The sequence below is a fragment of the Ctenopharyngodon idella genome, chromosome 5 (genome assembly GCF_019924925.1).
Source record: "Ctenopharyngodon idella isolate HZGC_01 chromosome 5, HZGC01, whole genome shotgun sequence".
NCBI lineage: Eukaryota > Metazoa > Chordata > Actinopteri > Cypriniformes > Xenocyprididae > Ctenopharyngodon > Ctenopharyngodon idella.
In genome coordinates, this window is record NC_067224.1 from 4,271,833 (window position 1) to 4,292,534 (window position 20,702).

Below are 20,702 nucleotides of genomic sequence, written 5' to 3' on the forward strand. Positions count from 1 at the left end.
AATAAGATAATTAAATTTGACACTGTGAACTGCTGAAGTACATTACTATGCAATAATGATCTGTCTTCAGGACAAAATGTAGTCTGTGTAATCTTATATGTTTATCAAAAAAATCTGACTTTGATCCTTGATGCTGCCATAAGCACAGCTTTTATCATACAGTATAGCACAAAATATATTTTACAATAACAACAGATGTTTGCCTGGGGGCTAAAAGATTGTGGCTGCCAAGAACATAAAAATGTAAATAAATGGTCATGAATGGCCTTTCAATGGAAATGATATAGCTACTGTATACTGCAGAGTTTCCAATATTTTTTAAGTATAATTAAAATTTACATCGAATTACTGTAAGTGACACCATAATTTGGTGAAACTGATTTTTCATTTCAGAAAGGAACAGCACTATACATTTTCTTTTTTTGCACCGTTCTTTTTACTTTTCTGCCATAGTTCTTTATTTTTTCTACTTTTTTGTAAATTCACTTTTCTTATTTTCCGTTTCTTTTATGTTAAATAATGTATTTCATATGTTCTGTAAATTGATGGCACAGACCTACGCTAGTTTGTACCAGCAGACCAACATGCATAGTAAAATTACAACACAGTTGCAGTTATTTTTAATTAATTAGGCTATTAATGCTAACAGTGCTTCTCAAAATTTCAATTTTCATTTAAATACCATGTAGAAATTACTGCCCTACAAGCTTAATGTGATTCCTGATGGTAATAATGACCATGAAGAATGTCTAAACTTCCACTTTTTTTCAGTTCAATCTAATTTAAATGAAAACATAAATAGTTTGAGTCAGGGTCTATTCATTTAAAAAAATATATAACATGTATTAAAATGTAATTCATACACAATGACTTAAATACTCTTCTATGATAAACATGTTTTCAGATTTTGTTCATCAGTATCATCAAATCAATATTCATTTTGATATTTTTCTGAGGCAAAGTACATAAGGTAGAACCACATCTAGATCAGTAACACTTGTGTAATTCATGTATAATGCATTATAAAGGTATTCATAATGTACGTTATAATCCTTTTTTTATATATAAATAATTGTAACCAAAGTTAAAATGCATTTGCAGATTCCTTGTTACATTTGAAACTGGTTGTTTGTCATGTGTTTTAATGCATTATACTTTCTAAAGAATAGATAAGTATTATAATGTGTTATACTGTGGTTACCAGTATTCATGAGACCATACAATGCATTATAAGGCACATTACAAGGCATAATTAGTGCATTAAAAATACTTTTATAATGCATTATTTATAAAGGTTTTAAGTAAAGTGTTATCTAAACGCTTTATGTAACTTTAGATTAGTTTCATAGACATCACTGGTGCAAAACATGATCCTGATGAGAAGAGGAACGTGTATGAAATGTCAATGTAGCTTAAACATGTTGGCTGTGCTGGGCTTTCAGATTTCAAAATTTTACATTACTGTTGCTAGGCAACCACAGCACTAATTAATTCCATAATTAAGATTAATAAATTTAGCAACATTAGTAACCTGCACGCAACTTTTCAGCAAAACTTACAGATGTTTTAAAAAGCAAGAATGACAGGAACAATCTGTACTTTCTTTGTCAACAATTCAACTATTATTTTGTCATTTAAAATGTTATGAACAGATTTTATGTCACATTTTGTGTGAAAAGGTTCACAAAGAGTTTGAGAGGTGTTATTAAAAATCTAAATGCAGACATATTAGTTCTTAATAAAAGTGTAAAATACTTTACTGAATACTTAAAATACATTTATTTCATACTAAGTATAGTACAAATCCATTAACATATTTACTGACATATCGCTTGAGACTTACTGATATAAATCTTAGAATTAAAATTTATTTGGAGTATTTCTTTATTGCACAAGGCACATTTCTTAATATTAAGCCCAAATGTGTTTTAATATCACTGTTAATATGGTCACTGTATAATTTCAGTCTTTAAATGCAAGACATTTAAAGTGTACCTAAAGTATACTTGCAATAGTTCCACTTTAGCACAATCAAATATACTAAATATATCTTTATATCTTTAGTTGGACCTCAGCACTTCTTCCGGATAACTAAAGTGCGTTAAGTACAAAATTAGTTGTTCCAGTTTAGCAGACTTTAAGTATATCCATTTAGTATACCAAAAGTACAATTGCAGGGTATTTATATTAATTACATAAATATGTAAATGTATTTGTGGTGTATTTCGCATAAAATAAATGTATTTCAAATAGTCCTGTCAAATCGATTAATTGCAATTAATCGCATCTAACATTAAAGTTTGGGAGGCAGTGCCTCCTCAAAGAAATTGGATGAGAAAATAATCCATACTACAAAACTAAAACAACGCAAATATTACAAACTGTGACATTAAAAGGTGTAGAAATCACTCGTTTTTCTAAAGTAACACTGTCCCGCAGCATCACCAGCAGGTAATGTTACCACGTCTCTCTTGCCACCTCCGAGCCCATTGAGATTTAACAGACCCCCTAAAGCGTGCGGTGGGTTTGATGGGGGTAATTGAGAATGAATGGGGACAAGTCACGTAAGAGGCGGCAATGCCTCCATCGCGCTATGATTGGATATGATTTGTTTGTGCGATCGCCTCTTGTTTATGTGCGTGTTCCGCGTTCACAAATCAGTCTGAATGAACAAAATGATGCCGTTAATATTGGAAGACTAAATAAAAAGTAAGTAAACAGCTCAGCTACTTAGATATCCCCACTTTGTCACATCAAAATCAAACATGAAATTGCCTGAACACATGATGACTGTGTTTTTTTTTGTTTGTTTTTTTTTTTAAATGGGCAGTCAGCTTGGTAAAATTAAAGGTACATCTTCATGTCTATGACCAGTGTTTACCGAGATTGATGACTGATGATCCAAAATTAAGTTGACTATTAAAAAGAAAAGCTGAACATCAGTTCACAAATAATTTGTTTAAATTGTTAATTTTGTTTTAAATTGTTAATTGGCTTAGTTATTATTTTGGAAAAACTGTAAAGAAAAAAAAAAGGCTTAAAAGATTTTTATACTTATACATGGTATTAATAAATATAACATTAATTACATTGTTAAAGTAAAAATACAAAATAGAATTGTATGTGGTTTCTTTTTGATGTTAATGTTTATTTAATATGACAACATTAAGTGTAACATGGACATGAATTTACATTTGATTTATAAATAAATAAATAAATAAACTGAGGACATTGCCTCCTCATTTCAGAACACCACTGGTGTGTATATATGTATATATATTATTATATTTATATATATTAGGTTATATTTGTATAAATAGGCTATAATTGTGAAATTTGAAAGTGCAGTCAAAACGATTAATTGATTTGTCTGCACTTTCAAACATACACACATATGTATAATATATATATATATATATATATATATATAAAATAATATATACACAAATATTATGTAAACACTTTTGTTAGATGCGATTAATCGGTTTGATAGCACTTTCAAACACACGTGTGTGTATATAGCACGCGTACACACATATATAATATATATAAATATAATAATATATACACACAAATATTATGTAAACAAACTTTTATGTTCAGTGTGATTAATCACGATTAATCGATTTGACAGCACTTTCAAATTACACGATTTCAACAATACATTTTCAAATTCACTTTGGTATATTTATTTTTCACTAGGGATATGATAATGGTTTATGCAAGAGGCTTTAGCGAATCGTTCCTTCCTAATGAGTCTGTGCTCTGTGCTCTTTCAGGTGAAAAGCCGCACCAGTGCAGTATCTGTTGGCGTTCGTTCTCGCTGAAGGATTATCTTATCAAACACATGGTTACACATACAGGCGTCCGAGCATACCAGTGCAGCATCTGCAACAAACGCTTCACCCAGAAGAGCTCCCTCAACGTCCACATGCGCTTGCACCGCGGAGAGAAGTCCTACGAGTGCTACATCTGCAAGAAAAAGTTCTCCCACAAGACCCTGCTGGAGCGCCACATGGCCCTGCACAGCACCGGAACCGGGGTCTCCGGGGTCAGTGCCGCAGGAAGCGCCGGAGGCCCCGCATCCATCCCGGTTCCGATGGCCGTTCCTGAGCCGGGAGCGGGAGTGGTGGCCCTCGCCATGCCGGTGGGAGCAGGCGGAGCAGGGGGCGGAGTCGGAAGCACCGGAGTGGGTGTCGCTGCGGAAGCAAGCTGCCAGGAGGGGACCACCTACATGTGCTCCGTGTGCCCTGTCAAGTTTGACCAAATCGAGCACTTCAATGACCACATGCGCAAGCATGTCTCCGACGGATAAGTACAAACAAAAAACTTACGTAAAAAAGAATGAAATGATAAAGAAAACGGCACTAGATTTTTTTTCTTATATTGGGGGCATGAAGAGTAATGAGTATAGACACTGGCACATTAAGTTTTCTAGAAAAAAAGAAGCGTTTAATTTCTTTTCTTTTCTTATTTTTTTTTTTGTCCTTGCTATTCTTAAAGAATAAAAAAAGATGGTGGCCTTAAGGCTGTGTAGTTGGATAATGATCCACTGGCTGGATCCATACTACTGGCCTCTAAATGTATGCTTTCCTTAAATACTGATTTATGTGTTGAACACTACCGAAAGGCCTGCGAAAGAACACACAAGAAAAAAAAATTCACATGCGCGCACACACTCAGACATACACAAACACATATACACATACCAATGCATGCACTCACACGCACAAACTACTTATACACACTTATATATGGTAGAGGTATTTTGTACGTATGTGTATTTGTGCATGTGAGCGTGCGTGTGCACAAAAATAAACATTGCAGTGAATTTTTTAAACTTGTAGATCTTTTCCCATGTAGACCGTATTGGACACTATAAGCGTCCAAGCTTACTGTGGTATAGATTATAAAAAAAAAAAAAATTATAAAAAAAAAAAAAAAACGAGAAAAAAAACATTTGGCTCTAGATTCATTCTAAAATATTGATGGTCACATGTTTGCCTTTTTACGTGCGATAAGAACAGGAGAGTTGTTCAATTTGACACTGGGTTTTTATTTATTATTATAGCATTGAGGGATTATGATGTTGATGTTGTCAAGGTACAAGCCAGTTTTACTAACTGTACTAAAATGGGAATTGATGAATGAATGATTATTATGATTATGATTTTTTTTCTCCCGCCACACTTTTTTAATGGTTCAGGTCAAGTTTACAAAAAAAAGTTTATCAATGACAGTATTCGAGCAAAAACTTTGAATGCCGTTAATAATTTCCAATTCGTTTTGCATACACTGCCACTTAGAAGACGACTGTTAGTTGACCTCTTCCGCTTCAAAACGAAATGTGATATAAAGTTTCAAGCAATTGATTTATTCTTTTCATTTGCTCCATGGTTCTGTTTTTTATCTTAGGAAAACAAGAGAAAAAAATGGCAGATTTTAGTATGCAAACAGGCCCAGAATCCAAGTTAACTGCTGCTCCTCACGTGCTCACTTTGAGACTGTTATCAGCTGTAGAATCCAACGTCATGTGGATATTTCTCTAATTATTATTAGTTCTCAGTGAACATGGGAAACGTTAAGCTATTTGGAGCCATGGGCTAGATTAGATCAAAAGTGAACTGGACAGGAATAACCTCCTAAATACGTAAAATGATGTATTTCCTGTTAGCGGCAACTACTATGACTCAGTTGTTTGAGCCGGTGGGGTGACTAAAATGCACTACTCCTGTTCCTAAAGCCCCACCTAGTGGCTCAAACAGCCGTCCTTGTTTTTTGCCTGATGGGAAATACAGATGGGGAAGGATATAGGCAACAGAAAAAAAAGAAAAAAAAAGAAACATCTACTGAACCACAATAAAATAAACACGGTCATTCTACTTTAATATACCACAGGGAGAAAGCTCTCCAAACAATAAGAAACATTCCCAATTTTACCGATATCTAGACATTGTGTGTGTACTTGGGAAGTGAGTTAAGAAGGTTGTATTTTTGGTGTTACGTCACTCAGAAGCTCTGTGTTCATATTTGGCTTTGTTATACACGTATTTTATGGATATAAAAGACTCATCTGCCGTGCAACTGCAATCAGGCAATTTTGCTCACTTATCTGAGTAGATACACCTTTGAAGTGTCGTTAAAATGATGACAAAATGTATCAATCAGTTTATTTAGACTTTTTTCCATTTTGGAATTTGGTCGCATAAGTTGTAGGTTTGAAAAACAGTGCTACTTTGCACATTTACTTCAAAATCCTGTGCTTAAACGTTGAATTGTTTTACTTAAGAAATTAAATTCTATGATTTTCTCTTTTTATTTTCATTGTTTATAAAGGAAATATCTTTTCTTAAAAGCTTGATAAGAGGACTGCATTGTTTTCTTGCATATATGTTGCACTGCTTAAACCAATAAGTGCACTACTGTTACCAGAGATGTTCTAGTTTTTAGAGATAATCATTTTTTTTTTTTTTTTTTTTTTTTTTTTTTTAAATCAAATATTTGGTTCTATAGTTCACTTGTGTTTGAGTAGCTTTGTTCCTTTTTTTTTTATTATTAGATGATTAAATTTTTCTTGGCTTTGTTATCATCACTTGCTATTGTATTTACTTTGTGCTGTTTATGCAAGTTTTTTCTTTTCTTCTTTATTTATATTTAAACCATTGTGAGCTTATCCCTGGTCAGATCCTAATGATGTATTGCTTACACCACTTCCATCCCTTCCCACATCCCAACACCACCCCGATGCAGTTAATTCATTCAAGCAAATGCTCGGTTTTCTTCTCATTCATACCAAACTAAAAAAACAAAACAAACATAAAAAAAAAAATCCATAAAACCACAAAACCACATTTAAAAAAAAAAAAATTGTAGTGTGTGCCTAAATATATGATAAATGTCTTTTAGAACAAGTAAGTTTCTACGAGAGGGTCGTTGTGCAAAGCTTTTAGTGCTGTCTAGGGATCAAGCACATTTATGTATGTGTTTGTATGAGCATGTGTGTGCAACATGTTTGTGTGTGTATATTCCTCTATGTGTGTGCTGTACAATTTGTGACGCCTGAACTGTAGGGCTTCCTTTGCAATATGCAGTACAGGTACGGCAACAGTGACAACATGTTATTTTACACACTTAGGAGTGCATTTGGTAACTTTCTCAAGAACAATCATTACTATATTCCCTACAATAAATAACATGAGGAACATGATGCTGTTAAGGCCCTTGCTTTAAGTCTGAACGATATGATCTGGCCTAACTCAATGCTGTCCCGGTGAATTCATCGTGCTGTGAGACCAAACGTCGCTTTTTACTCAATTTTATGCTGCAAAGCTTGGCCACAGGCTGTTTTGTATCGGTCTGAGGTGTTGCCTTAGACTAGCGTACGTGTTTGTTGGTCATTTCGAATCGAGTTTCTTGTTTTTTAGACCTGGTGCTTCAGCTTGCCGTACCATTTGAACAGTTGTGTTGAGTAGCGAAATGAGAAGAATGTTCTGTTGGTTGCATTTGGCCTGTCTTTGGATAATCAAGGTGATTTTTGGCGGTGACACTAGAGCTGCACGATTAATCGTAAAAAGATCGCGATCACGATTCAAACACGCACATAGATCTTATTTATTAATGACAACGATTTGCCCGTGTCTATTGACAAAATCATACCAGAACATTCAAATCTGTGTTCGTGCTGCCGCTAAACCAAAGAGAGAGCAGTTTTGAACCACACAGTAGTTATTTCCAGGGTTGCCAGGTTTTCATAATAAAACCCGCCCAATTGCTACTCTAAACTAGCCCAATCATGTTTCAGGGGAGGTCCTCCGGTAAAAATCGCGTTCCGGGGGTAAAATCCGCATTTTTGACGGGGTTCCCCTGGTAAAATTCGCATTCCACGGGCTAAATATCATGTTATTTGGAGTTGCTTCAACTCACGGACATAAAAAAAAAAAACGACCCGCGGCAACAGTGTTAAAGCAGCCCAATTCCACGGGAAAACCGCGAACTTGGCAACACTGGTTATTTCTGTGTTACAAATATTCAAATTATCACATATGCGCTAAGATAAATGTTTACAGTTTGGATATAAACACTGATGTCTACGATAGCGATCAAAATAGAGCAAACCACCTTTTGAAACTAACTTGGCGCTTCAAATAACGGTTGTATCAATTACAACGTTACGCCAGTAGGTGGCGACCAGTGACTGTTAAAAAATGTATTGTCATTGAATCATTCATTCAAAAGATTCGTTCAAAAACACTGATTCATCCAGTAATGAGTCATTGAATTGTTTTATTTATAAAATTATTTAAAATAATTCATTCAAAGTAATTAATATTTTGTCAGAACCTCTAGTAAATTATATGTTATTTTGTTAACTTGTCTATTTAGAATCATGGGAGAATCGTGATTTCTCATTTTATCCAGAATCGTGCAGCTCTAGGTGATACTCGAAAGCGTCCTGTCTCATCCATTTATAGTTTTGTTGGTTCTCAATTGTTGATATTGTCCGTAGTTTGATGATCCATTATCAGCATAGGCTTATTTTTGAACTACAATATAATTTAGTGTCAGTTCAATCATTTGAATTCACAGAAACATAACTTTATACCAGAGCATATATGTCAGGGGTCAGGCCAACCTAAACATGAACATTTCCACCATTAAAGCACCTAATGAGCGCTACTAGAGAGCAGATAAATCGATATCACTTCCAAATGGTTTGCTAGATAAGCTATGTTGTTCAAGTAACATCCTTTTGTGGGGGGAGGGAGAGGATGCATTGGCCATCAGCTGTGTCTTTAAGGATAGCCTTAATCATGTTTGAATCAAGCAACCAAATGCAATATTGCTTGTGAAGGTGCTGTTGCAATTTCTTGCGTTTATTTTACACAAGGGAAGGGGGACAGAAAAGCAACCTTGCAATACAGTGTTGGACGATTGTCTAGTGATGGTTATGAAGGACGTACGTATATAGCTACATGCAAATCGCTGATTTCTCTTCTCATCTTGGTATAGATTCATAACCAGGCAACAGTGTCACCGGTCCTCGTATCAGGCTTCACGTCTCATCTCGCTTGTGTTGAAGTGCTAGGAGGCTTTAATGTCCGATATTACCGTTACTCCGTGTTTGTTCATATGTAAAAAGCGAAAAACAACAACTACGACGGGAAGAAAAAAAAAAGTTTTATTTCACAGAGACTTTGTTTAGCCAAAATTGTGTAGTTTGTGAAAGTGTAAAAATCTGCACGAAAATGTTTAGACACAATTCAGATGCTTAAATGTCATAGTCTTCGATCCATCGCATCTAGACTGGACACGGTTCTCGTGGGTTCTAAAAAGCACTATGACGATCACTTCTATGGGTAGTTCAAATAGACTTTTTACATTACTTACAGTATATATTTACAGTTCTTAAATGTAGAATTAGCTTTTATTTTTGTTTCTGCTTAAAATGGTAATTTTACAATACATATGGATTTTCTTCAGTGTACAGTATAGATACAGCCTTCTCTTCGCTATTACAGTAAGTCTTCTTTTCTCCTTGCTTTTTAACAAAGGTACATTTTTTAAAAAATTCTTAATTTATAAATAATATCTATTCCTAGAGTATAGGCTTGTGGGCACAGAAAAGACCTTGGAAAACATCACCAATATTTATATGTTTTGCTCGCTTGACAGAGTGAATATTACTTGGAACCGCTGGAATGACTGGTTTTGTTGTATACGCTCAGAGTTTTTTCGTAACGTACAAAATATATTGCGCATCCTGTAATACTAAGTGGATCCAGTCCATTTTCCCCATCTGTGTTTTTAAACAGTAAGATTCAATCTAACATTGCTGCACTGAAATCTTTCAACTTGCAGTTTTTCCTTCTTCTAGCAAACAAAGACGTAATATTCTCTACACAACGGTCAAAATAATCCAAAACAAGAGTATCCATGTGTTCATCAGCATCTACAACAGATAGTACTGTAACCAAAACAACACCTAACACTGTACATGTGGAGTTTTACAATGCCTCTCCTTTGTAGAAGAAAAAAAAATGATGAAGTGCCTCTTTTTACAGATCCAAGCTTAATAAAGCTCACAATAATACTGTTATTTTTATTCTGTAATAATAATACAGTAAAAAACAAAACAATATTCACTGCCTAAAATGAAACACACACGCATATTTATCAACTGTCAGACAGATCCCTCTGTGAGGCAAGTATGAGGACTACCAGCAATAATAATCACAAAATAGATCTGAAATGTCACAAAAAGGACCACTAATAAGTAAGGGTGTTTTATTGTGTTTTAACCCCTGAAATCACCAAAATGAAGCTTATTTTATACTACAATATACAGTGTTATATTGTGTCCAAAGTGCCCCTGTTAAAATTAATAATAATAATACTAATAAAAAAAAAAAATTTGTTTTGATTTTTTTTTTTTTTTATCCAAACCTGCCTTTATCATTTTTACGATTACAAGTCGCATATTTTAAATGCCCTATTGAAAATGTCTGCCTTTTCCGTATGCAGTTTATTGGACATTTATATATGTGAACAAAACAAACAAACAACAACAAAAAAGATCGTTCTTCCTATTCTTTTTCCTCTTCTTCCTCTCTTCTTCTCTTAGATGCTGAATTTGCTTGAGATGACATCTTTTCTTTCAAAGATGTTGATGCTATATGCTTTTGAGCAGTTGTTGTTATACATAATCAACATAATATTGTGTACGCCGTAATCAATATTGCAATGGTTTATGTGAAAAGAGGTCATTGTTGTTCTGTGATTTTGCGAGATTTTACAGACTAAGTCTGTAAACTGAAACTAGAGTATAGTCAAAGCGAGCTGTTTTTTGAGGAATATAACAGAAAATGAAAACCGTTTTAATCTTTGTAGTCGGTAGACGACCATATCATACGTTCAATACCAAATTTATTTAATCTTTTTTTTTTTTTTTTTTTTTCTCCAGAGGTTAGATATGTAAGCATGCTTGTGATTACACACTTTTCTAACACTTCTCTTTCTGCGTTACAGCTCTGAATGGTATTCACTATTGATTATATGATATTCTTCTGCTTGTATCATAGGCTCAAATCCAAAGACAAAGCATTTACTCTATTTATGATGACAGAGTTTGTTTGTTTGTTTGTTTTTCAGAAACAATAGTAAAGTATACATATATTTACAGGACAAAGTACAATACAGATTTTAACAGGAGAAGCAAGCAAACATAAAATATCTTTAGATGAATCATATATATATGTGTGTGTGTGTATATATATATATATATATATATGAAATTTCAGATACAGATACTGCAGTTTCTTTACTAATCACACAAGGCATACTTTTAATATTAATGCTGACTACACAAGCACGATTCCCACTTTTTACTGGAAAACGCAAGTGTGCTCATGTCATTTGCATGTTGAGGATAGCGTTTTCTTGGCCACTGAAACCTGGGAGTTTATCTCCCGTAATGAGCCTATAGTTGGGATTTGGATTCAGGATAGTTTGCATGCTTTTAGCGACACCCACAGTTTGAAACAAGGCCACTCAGTGGATTGTATTTAAGGGCCTGAAAGGAATGGAGTGAGGGCCGGACAGATGCTGGTGCTTGTGCTGGACTTTTCTTATCTGTGCGCTACATGTTTTGTGCTTTCTCTATCTTCCACTACCGCTGTATACACCGAAAAGGAATCAATCTGTCCTGTTAAAATGTAATCTTGTCTGCCTATGTGTCAAGATTAATACATGACACCTCAGTTCATCAGTAACAGTAGGTGTTTGAATAACTACTAGCATTTTTAATCAAATAATTAAGCAGTCAAATTATGTGTAACAGATTTTGTTCTGCTACTACAAAGCCTGACTATAACAGTCATAATGAAGAATTCCTGGTGGAATATAATCTGACGTTGGACCAAAGTCAAGTATACATTTTTACGCATTTCTAAACTTCTACACGCCTACAAATTTCATGACATCAAAATTTTAATCTGTTGATTATATAATATATTGAGTATTCTGGCAAATACTTTAAAACGCATTATGGAATGGTTTCTAATGCTTCCCTTATGTTTTTGCATGATAACATGCTTACAATCTAAACTAAAAAAATTAAATGTATTCTCAAAAATGACTTGGAGCACTATGAATTTCTTTGATTTTTATTCCATTTTAATTCTACTTCCCTAAAAATGGAGGGATTAAGTGCATTTATAAGACATCCTTAATTAAATGTACACTATGTAACTGTTGGCCCACTAATGGTTAAAAAACAAAACTGCATGCATTTTGCGGAAGAACACTGTGTTGGTTGTGCTTCGGCTCTGCGTGACTGTGCGGATGAATATGGTTATCCTGCTGCTAATAAATCATTCACTACTTGAGAGAGATTTAAGAGTTTAGATGGAAAAGTTCTCAAGCTGACTAGCAGAAGTCGTTACTGTAGCTTTACCCATTAGCCGCTTTTCCACCGTCAGGCCGAACGGTTCTTAGAATGGTAAGGAACGGTTCCAGTTGTGTTTCCACTTGAGCCTGGTTTACAAACGATTACAAACCGTTCTCGGCCTGAAATTCTCGGCACGCTGAATAGTGCTGGTAGAATCCGTGAAGTGACATCGCCACTCAGGATTGGTCACTTGTCTGCTACCAGTTTCTCTGTAGCTGGCTAAGCGCTCTATTTGAGCGACGTAAACACAAGTTAATAATAAAATTAAAAGAAATATCTGACCATCCTCCATAACGTGGTCGTTATTTACATCTCATATAAACAGTAAACCGTTGCGTTACCAAGACAACGCAATGAGAACCGTTCGGCCCGACGGTGGAAAAGCCAAGCGGCTATTAATGGACACGGTACTTCCTTGAAAATAAATTACAGCACAACCTACACCCATATGAAATGACCCTTCACAATAGATAATGCTTTACAACAAACTCAATTCAATAAAATACCTGACTCACCTGTTGAGTAATAAAAACACCATCCCCGCGTCACTTTTACAACATTTCAAATCCCTCAGTTCTCGCCATCTCCAAAAAGCCAATGTTGATTCTTGTTTTACTAAGAGGTCTGTCCTGCTCTCTTTTTTTACCAGCAGAATCTCCTCTGTTTGGCGTTTGTTTAAAACGGGTGATTCCCCGGAGGTTGGAGATTTAGCGGCTCCGTGTCAATCTTTCTCGCTCGTTGTGACCGTTAACCTCTGCCACTCCCACTCCAGACACGCGTCAAAGTAGGCGGAGCAACTCTTTCTCTATTTACGCTTATGACGAGACACGCACGGGCGAGTGACGTACAGTGTGTACACAATTTCCCGCGAAAACCAACCCGTCAGGTCTAAAATATAAACGCTTATAATAGGCGTACAATAGTGAATCATCAATAGTGAAGTCAAAAACACGTTTTGGAAGAAAGAATGATGCTGTATTGACTCATTATTTAATTTTTGTTCATTTTGAACAAAAAAGTGACATTGTGTACCTTTAATTTCTGAATGATGGACAACCCTGCTGTTACTGGTGATCTGAGATGTGGTTTTTGTTTACTCCTTTGACAATTGCCATTTTGGGCAGTAAGAGTTTTCTGATACATTGGACTCTAAGCCAACATAGCTGCACAATTTGACTTCTCTATTAATTCCTACAGACTGTATGTGGAAGGTAATACAGATTTGGATTGCTACAATGTGGAACAATGATGTTCAGAAACAGAAGACAGGAGAATATGACACAACACACATTTAGGCAGATCTTTCCTGACATTCATTGACAGTACCTAATCAGTTATACAATATAGAAACTTCTTTCAGCTACACTTTCAACTATGATTTAAACATTATAACTCTCTATGGAAGTACCATGAAACAGCAAATTTAGGCATATTTACACAACTAGTGCATATAGTTTAGTGTAGTTAAAATAGATAATTTACCTAGGTCTTTAATAATTTAAAATGTCTCGTTTCATGCAATCTTCTTCACATAGTTTTTCTACAGGTTTTCAGTCCTGTAGCAAATATTATTATCTCCATGTATGTCGAATGTTTGGATTCGGTGGCTATTTTGATTTAGTCTGTTTCCAAATGAATTTAGACTGACCCACAGTGGATGCTTGCTTGGACTTTAGACACTACTCATTTGGTAAGCACTTATATCCGATCATTCTAATACCATTCTTGTCTGTAATTTTGATCCGAGTTTAATGTAGAATTGAGGAATCGTCACACCCTTAAACACTCCTCTAAAATGGCTTAACAAATCTAGTGAGATTTTCACCACCATTTAATGTATTCATTTATTTTACTGCTTAGCTTAAGAAATATAAAACAACACAAAAACTGCTATTAAAGCCCTAGTTATAAACGTTATTCTGAAATTTGAACATTTTTTGGACATTAATGCTGCAATACAACTGCTCCTTTGAATATGGATGTTTGGGGCCACTAATTTTTTTTTTTTTTTTTTTTTTCAAATACAGCATGTCAACAAGAAAACAATATTTTATTTTAAAAGGCTTTGAGAATCTTTGCATGATATCATAATAATTTTGGCATAGTTCACCTGTTTGTTTTTTCTTTATTCTTTTATTTTAATGTTTTAACCATTCTTATTGTACCAAATGTACTATTGCTTGAGCAGCACAAAGCAAACAAATTAAATAGTCCAAAGTTCCTAAAGTGATTTGAACGCAATTCATTAAATTACAAAAAAAAATTTGTGAAGTCTGAAAAGAGTTTATCCACAATATCGACCATGAAGGTCTGTAAAGTTTCTGTTAACACCAAAGAATTATGTCAATATCAACAGAAACACAATGTGTAAAACATCCTGAAATTTGGTCATGCTTGTGAAATATGTGCATCATTTTCATTCTGTGCTCTGATAACACTGATGGAAACTCCTTTAAATAGTTTCACCCATTTTTTGATTTGTCAAAGTTAATTTGCTCCCAATATTATTAGCTTCAGCAACATCAAACAAACATCTAAAATGAAAGCAATTGCACTGATGCAAGATAAATAGATTTTCATCATGTTTTTCTTTCTTCCTCATTTCAGCTGCTCTGCTTCGTGCAAAGGATGTTAAGATTCACTTATCTGTCAGCATGGACCAAGCGTTTCATTTGTTGTGTTTGCATGTACCTGTTTTTTTTTTTTTTTTTTAGGTTAATTTACCAAAAAATTGACCTTTATAGAACAGCTCTATAACAAAATTTCCAGCTGTGATTTTTGAACCTTAAATTAAATATTAAATCAAACAAATGAATATGGAAATACATGTGAGATTAGTACCACCATTTTATCTTTAAGGACCAAATTCCCATTTTTCTTTGTAACATATTGTGATATCATATAATCAATGTAAAAGAAGGTTTAATGTGAGTATTTGGATGGAAACACTCATATCAGTATAGTAGAATTTACCCCTTGACAAATAGACAATGTAGTAACATGCCATGGGATACTTCACTAGCTTATTTCATAACTTTTATTCCTATTTTCTGTGCTGTTTTGTGCTGTTTAGGTGACTACATTAGCTGTTTTCAAAAAGATTTGGTATTTTTCACTGTTTAAAGCCATATCTTAAGCCTTGTTTTATTCTTGCACTAGCACATAATTTATTTTCACAAACTTCATTATCTTTATTTTTTTTTTTTTCCAGAAGTTCATATTGAAACGTTCAAACTGAGCAAATGTGGAGCTGTTGTAGTAAAGGTATTAAACATTTTACAGTATTCAAACAACCTTAAAATTAAAATCTGCGGTTGTCATTTTCATTTGTGTTTGTCCAATTTCTATTATTGTTGTGAAAAATGTGTTTGCTTTATAACACCTGCTGTTTAGAGATATAGAATAAGGTGTGCGTGTGTGTGTGCGTGTGTACAAGGCCATTTTATTTTATTTTTATATGTCAAACACTGGACTAGAATACGTTTTTTTTTTTTTTTTTTTTTTTTTTAAATTGTGAGACATTATTTGTGCGACGTCAGTCAAGCCAAGTCAAATTCTGATTTGATTTGAATAGGGCTTTCATGAACACAAAGCAGCACACAGAATTGTTCCAGCCAAACACATTCAGTTTGTTCAGCTACACAGGGTTGTCTACACTCAACTGTCTCTCAAATGAATTTGACCCCGTTTTTTTTTTTAATCACCCTAATATCATAGAGATCTATTTTTCCCCCCACAAAAATCTAATAAAATGTAAGAATGTTAAAGAAAGTAATTGCATGATAAAATGTCAAAAGGCAAACCACTGAGAGAAACCACTAAACATACAGTAAACCACAGTTGATCCCTGTAGCAATCCTCATTGACTTCAACCCAAATACCACTTCTCAAACCAGAAAAGAATTTTGCACTAAAGTTATTCTTGGTCTTCTTTGATAAATAGCAATAGAACACCTAACATAAACGTGAACCAACCGTGTAAAACAACAAAAGCTTTCTGTGCTCTTAAATTATGCTATTTTGTTTAAGAAAAAAAGTGTGTTTTGCATTCTTTGTTTATACAGATACAACATCGAAGATGTGTGATGATGCTGAGGCTGTAAAGTTAAAGAAAATACATATAACATGTCCAAGTTGTAGGTACATCAAATTAAATGCTTCCTGTTTCCTCTTGTGATCGTTTTGAACAATAATTGTACTTTTTTTTTTTACAAGGTAAAGAAGAAGTGGAGAAGGCAGGCTGTCCCAGAAACATGAAGACATGTTTTTTTTTGTGTGTGTGTTTCAACACTAATGAAATATTTACAGGGGAATATTCATACAGGCCCACTCGCTCGACTCTCTGGAGAGATCTGCGTGTCAGAGACCTTAAATTGAGCGCAAACGTATACTTATTGCTTCTTAAATTAGTTGTTGCTGTTCCTTTAAAGCATTCGTCCGTATACTGCCATGTTTCTGGGACGTTATTTTCTCGTACATCAAAAGGCATGGTCCGGTTTCAACCTCTACGATTAGGAGTGGTTCTTTTCTGACATATTATAAAGGAAGAACGTGTGAGTGAAGCTGGAACATCAAGCGTTTCTTAATTACAGGTGATGAGTGATAACGTCTAGCAATCATGCATAGTGGTGGTCTTTGGTTTCTGGAAATAGTGGCTTTCCTGTTAAAACTGCTTTGTGGTGTTGCAGAGTTTGTCTCGATATGACGCGTGTTAGAGGAAGCATAAGTATGTGCCTTCATGTAATCTTCTTGGTGAGCTTGTTTTTCTTAAGAAGCTGAAGCCAGCCAGTTGTGTTTGCACTAAAAACCAAATTGCTTTTGTGATGTTGGTTATTTGAGCAAGCTTGTTGCGTCACTTTAGCAGTATGCATGAGGGTCAGTTCTAGGGACAGAGCTTGTGTCGTTTGACTTCTAAACTATAGTGCAGCTTAGGAAATCCCCGGAATAAAAGCTCTGCTTTGTTCTGTTTCACATCGTTGGAAGACATCATCGCGTCTCGATATTCCATATTCAAAAGAAACACCAAACATATATAATATGACATACCATATACGATATTTAACATGTCTGTGGAAAAGACTGTCACACATTTCTCTGAATCAGTGGGAGTGCATGAGTTCATGAGGTCGCCTCGAGACTATTGGTCATGTTATTATTATTGGTTTGTGTTGCATTTGTAATTTATTTTTTTGTTTTGTTTATTGAAACCTAAAAAAGGCCTACATGCTTTTCAGTCTTACAAATGCACCTTATTCTCACCTGTCTGGAACGGACAGGCCTTGTAATATCTCTAATTTAGCACCTTACTACACAGCATGATTTCACTTTATGCCGGTTTTTGCTATACTTCCATGCATATGATTTGAAAGAAAAAATAATCCTTATATATTTTGTGAAAATATTTAAAGGGATGTGCCAAAGTTTGGAGGCGATCTCCCTTGTTTGTATGTTTATTATTACTTTTTTTTTCTTTTCCTTCTGCTTCAGTTATTTCAGTGGTATCTCATGTAACCTTTCTTACAAATGTGTTTAGAAAAAAAAATATTTCAGCAAACAGTATCATTACTTGCCATTTTACAGTAAGCCCTGTATTTTCACGTATATTTACCAGTGATGTGTATTTGTTATTAAACAGAAAATAGCCGTAAAAGCTTCATTATGTTACATAATATTGTGACTTTTTTCGAAAAACTGTGAAGACTTGCATATACTTTATACAGAAGTATTAAGCCTTAATGCAAAAGACTAAAAAAAAAAAAAAAAAAAAGAGTGGAAGAATAACTGATTGTTGCAAAGTAAGGATGATTTTTTTGTAAATGTTACCAGCACCTTTTTTGTAATTTTCACTCTCTGAGGTATTGTAAGTTCACTCTGTTTGTGAAGTTTGAATATGAAGGAATAAAAAAAATAGTACTTTCCTGTACATTAAAGGATGGGATGATTTGTGTTTTTATTTCTGGACCTGTGGCTGTATTATAGAAACATCCTAACTCACAATCTGTCTTGCAACCATAGAACTTTTGCAATATCTAAGTCAAGAATTTATACGGCAAGTTTCCGTAATACAGCCCCTGGTGGATTGCGTGCAAATATCAATGTCCATATATCAACAGAAGAAAAAAAGTGAGATTTCATTTGTGTGTTTCTACATATCATCTACATCTTTTTTTGCAGAAAAGAATAGAGAAAACAAGCAGAATAGCCTGCAATGGAAAGAATCGTTCAAGAGGCACATCAGAGAGTTCATCGGAAGAAGGGAGGCAACGAGAATACTTTTTGTGCGCAAAAACAAAACAAAAATAATGACTTTATTCAGCAATATCTTCTCTTCTGTGTCATTCTCCTACTCTGTTTACGTTGCAGCGCGTCCAGGTTCTACATCAGAACGCCAACTCATTATTGGCCGTGTCGTTCTGCTCACGTGAACAGCATCGGCCAGTACTGAGCCCACATTTGGGTGTAGAACCTGGAAGCGCTGCAATGTAAACAGCGTAGGAGAATGACACAGAAGAGAAGAAAATGTTGAATAAAGTTATTTTTGTTTTGTTTTTGCGCACAAAAAGTATTCTCATCGCTTCATAAAATTAAGGTTGAACCACAGTAATCATGTTGACTATTTTAACTGTTTTTACTACTTTTCTGGGCCTTGAATGTGGTAATTACATTGCTTTCTATGGGAGATAAAAACTGATTTCATCAAAAATATCTTAATTTGTGTTCTGAAGATGAATGAAGGTCTTACGAGTGTGGAACGACATGAGGGTGAGTAATTAATGACAGAAATGTCATTTTTGGGTGAACTAACCCTTTAAGAACATCTTGTCAAGGAAGGCAGTGAGTTTTTAGTAGTCAAGAGAAAATGCCATTACTGTATACATGACTGCAGGGCAAGTACATATACATGTCTTACAATACCATTTACAGTATTGACCTTGTGGAGGCATCATACCTTCATTGATCACACTATGTTTTACACACTATAGATCAGTGGTTCTCTCAACCAGGGGCCGAGACCCACTACACAGTAGTAGGTGACCTCAGCAAACTTCTAAGGGAGCCTCAAGATGACTTTAAAGGGTTAGTTCACCCAAAAATGAAAATTATTGCATGATTTACTCACCCTCAAGCCATCCTTAATGTGTATATGACATGTGTATTCTTCTTTTAGATGAACACAATCGGAGATATATTTAAAAAATATACTGACTCTACCAAGCTTTATAATGGTAGTGAATGGGACTTGAGATTTTGAAGCCCAAAGAAGTGGATCCATCCATCATAAAAATAATCCATAAGGTTCCAGTGGGTTAATAAAGGCCTTCTGGATGAAGCGATGGGGTTTGGTAAGAAAAATATCCATATTTATAACTTTTTAAACTAGAATCATTGGCTTGACCCAACGTATGACATATTGATGAATGCGGAAGCGCAGAAGATAGAGCAAAACAAAACACAGATTACTAATTAGAAGTCTGAAACAAGAATTTTTAAAGAGAAACGTCAGAGGAGCTTGAGTTTGTTGCCCAGTCCTATTTGTTTGAACCACAAGAGGCGTCTACTCTCACCTAAGCTTACGCTACTCCTACGTCCTATATGTCAGGTCAGAGGTCACTCTTTCGCCAGATCTCAACTACACTGTAAAAAGTAATACGCTATATCTACTCCGCAAAATTTTGGCAACAGATTACAAGCAATTTTATTAATTAAATTCAACAAATAGAATTGAGTTAGAATTAATCAAATTAATTCCTTAAATGTCAACCATTTAAAACGAGTAAAATTTAAACAAAATATCTGAATAACAGACGGATGTCAAAGATGCATTAAGAACTCTTTATTTTTTATTGCCAACATTGAAGACACCTGATGATAACAAGCAGAATCACTGAAGGAAAGAGAAACACAAGAATTAACAGAGGTTTAGATGTTGATGTTGATTTTATTTAAAATGTTTGGTCATCATTGTGGTGATCGGTGTTTTATTTAGTTTGGTAGTTTGACTCTTTGCTTTTTATGTCAGTTTGTGGTTTTTGTAATGGTGTTTGCTAATTTTACACATTTTAAATGGTTGACTTTTAAGGAATTAATTTGATTAATTCTAACTCAATTTTTATATGTTGAATTTAATTAATAATATTGCTTGTAATCTGTTGCCACAATTTTATTGAGTAGCTAGAGCGTATTACTTTTTACAGCGTACGGCTGTTGCCAGAAGCCAGCTAATTTATAAAGTTTTAAATATGGATATTTTTCTTAA

The 20,702-nt window shown here is 34.5% G+C and overlaps 1 protein-coding gene across 12 annotated transcripts in view; it reads left to right on the top strand.

Moving 5' to 3' along the window:
• zbtb20 (zinc finger and BTB domain containing 20) overlaps positions 1 to 18,375 on the top strand; it is an 83,168-nt gene extending 64,793 nt beyond the window's left edge. For 4 of the 12 annotated variants that reach the window (XM_051892513.1, XM_051892514.1, XM_051892512.1 and 1 more), the window contains one exon: positions 3,780 to 18,375. In XM_051892513.1, coding sequence (XP_051748473.1) covers positions 3,780 to 4,315 — 536 coding nt within the window. In that variant the 3' untranslated portion in view covers positions 4,316 to 18,375. The remainder of the gene's footprint in view (positions 1 to 3,779) is intronic. The other 8 variants (XR_007930114.1, XR_007930115.1, XR_007930111.1 and 5 more) reach the window with 8 other exon arrangements.
• Positions 18,376 to 20,702: the final 2,327 nt, after the last annotated feature.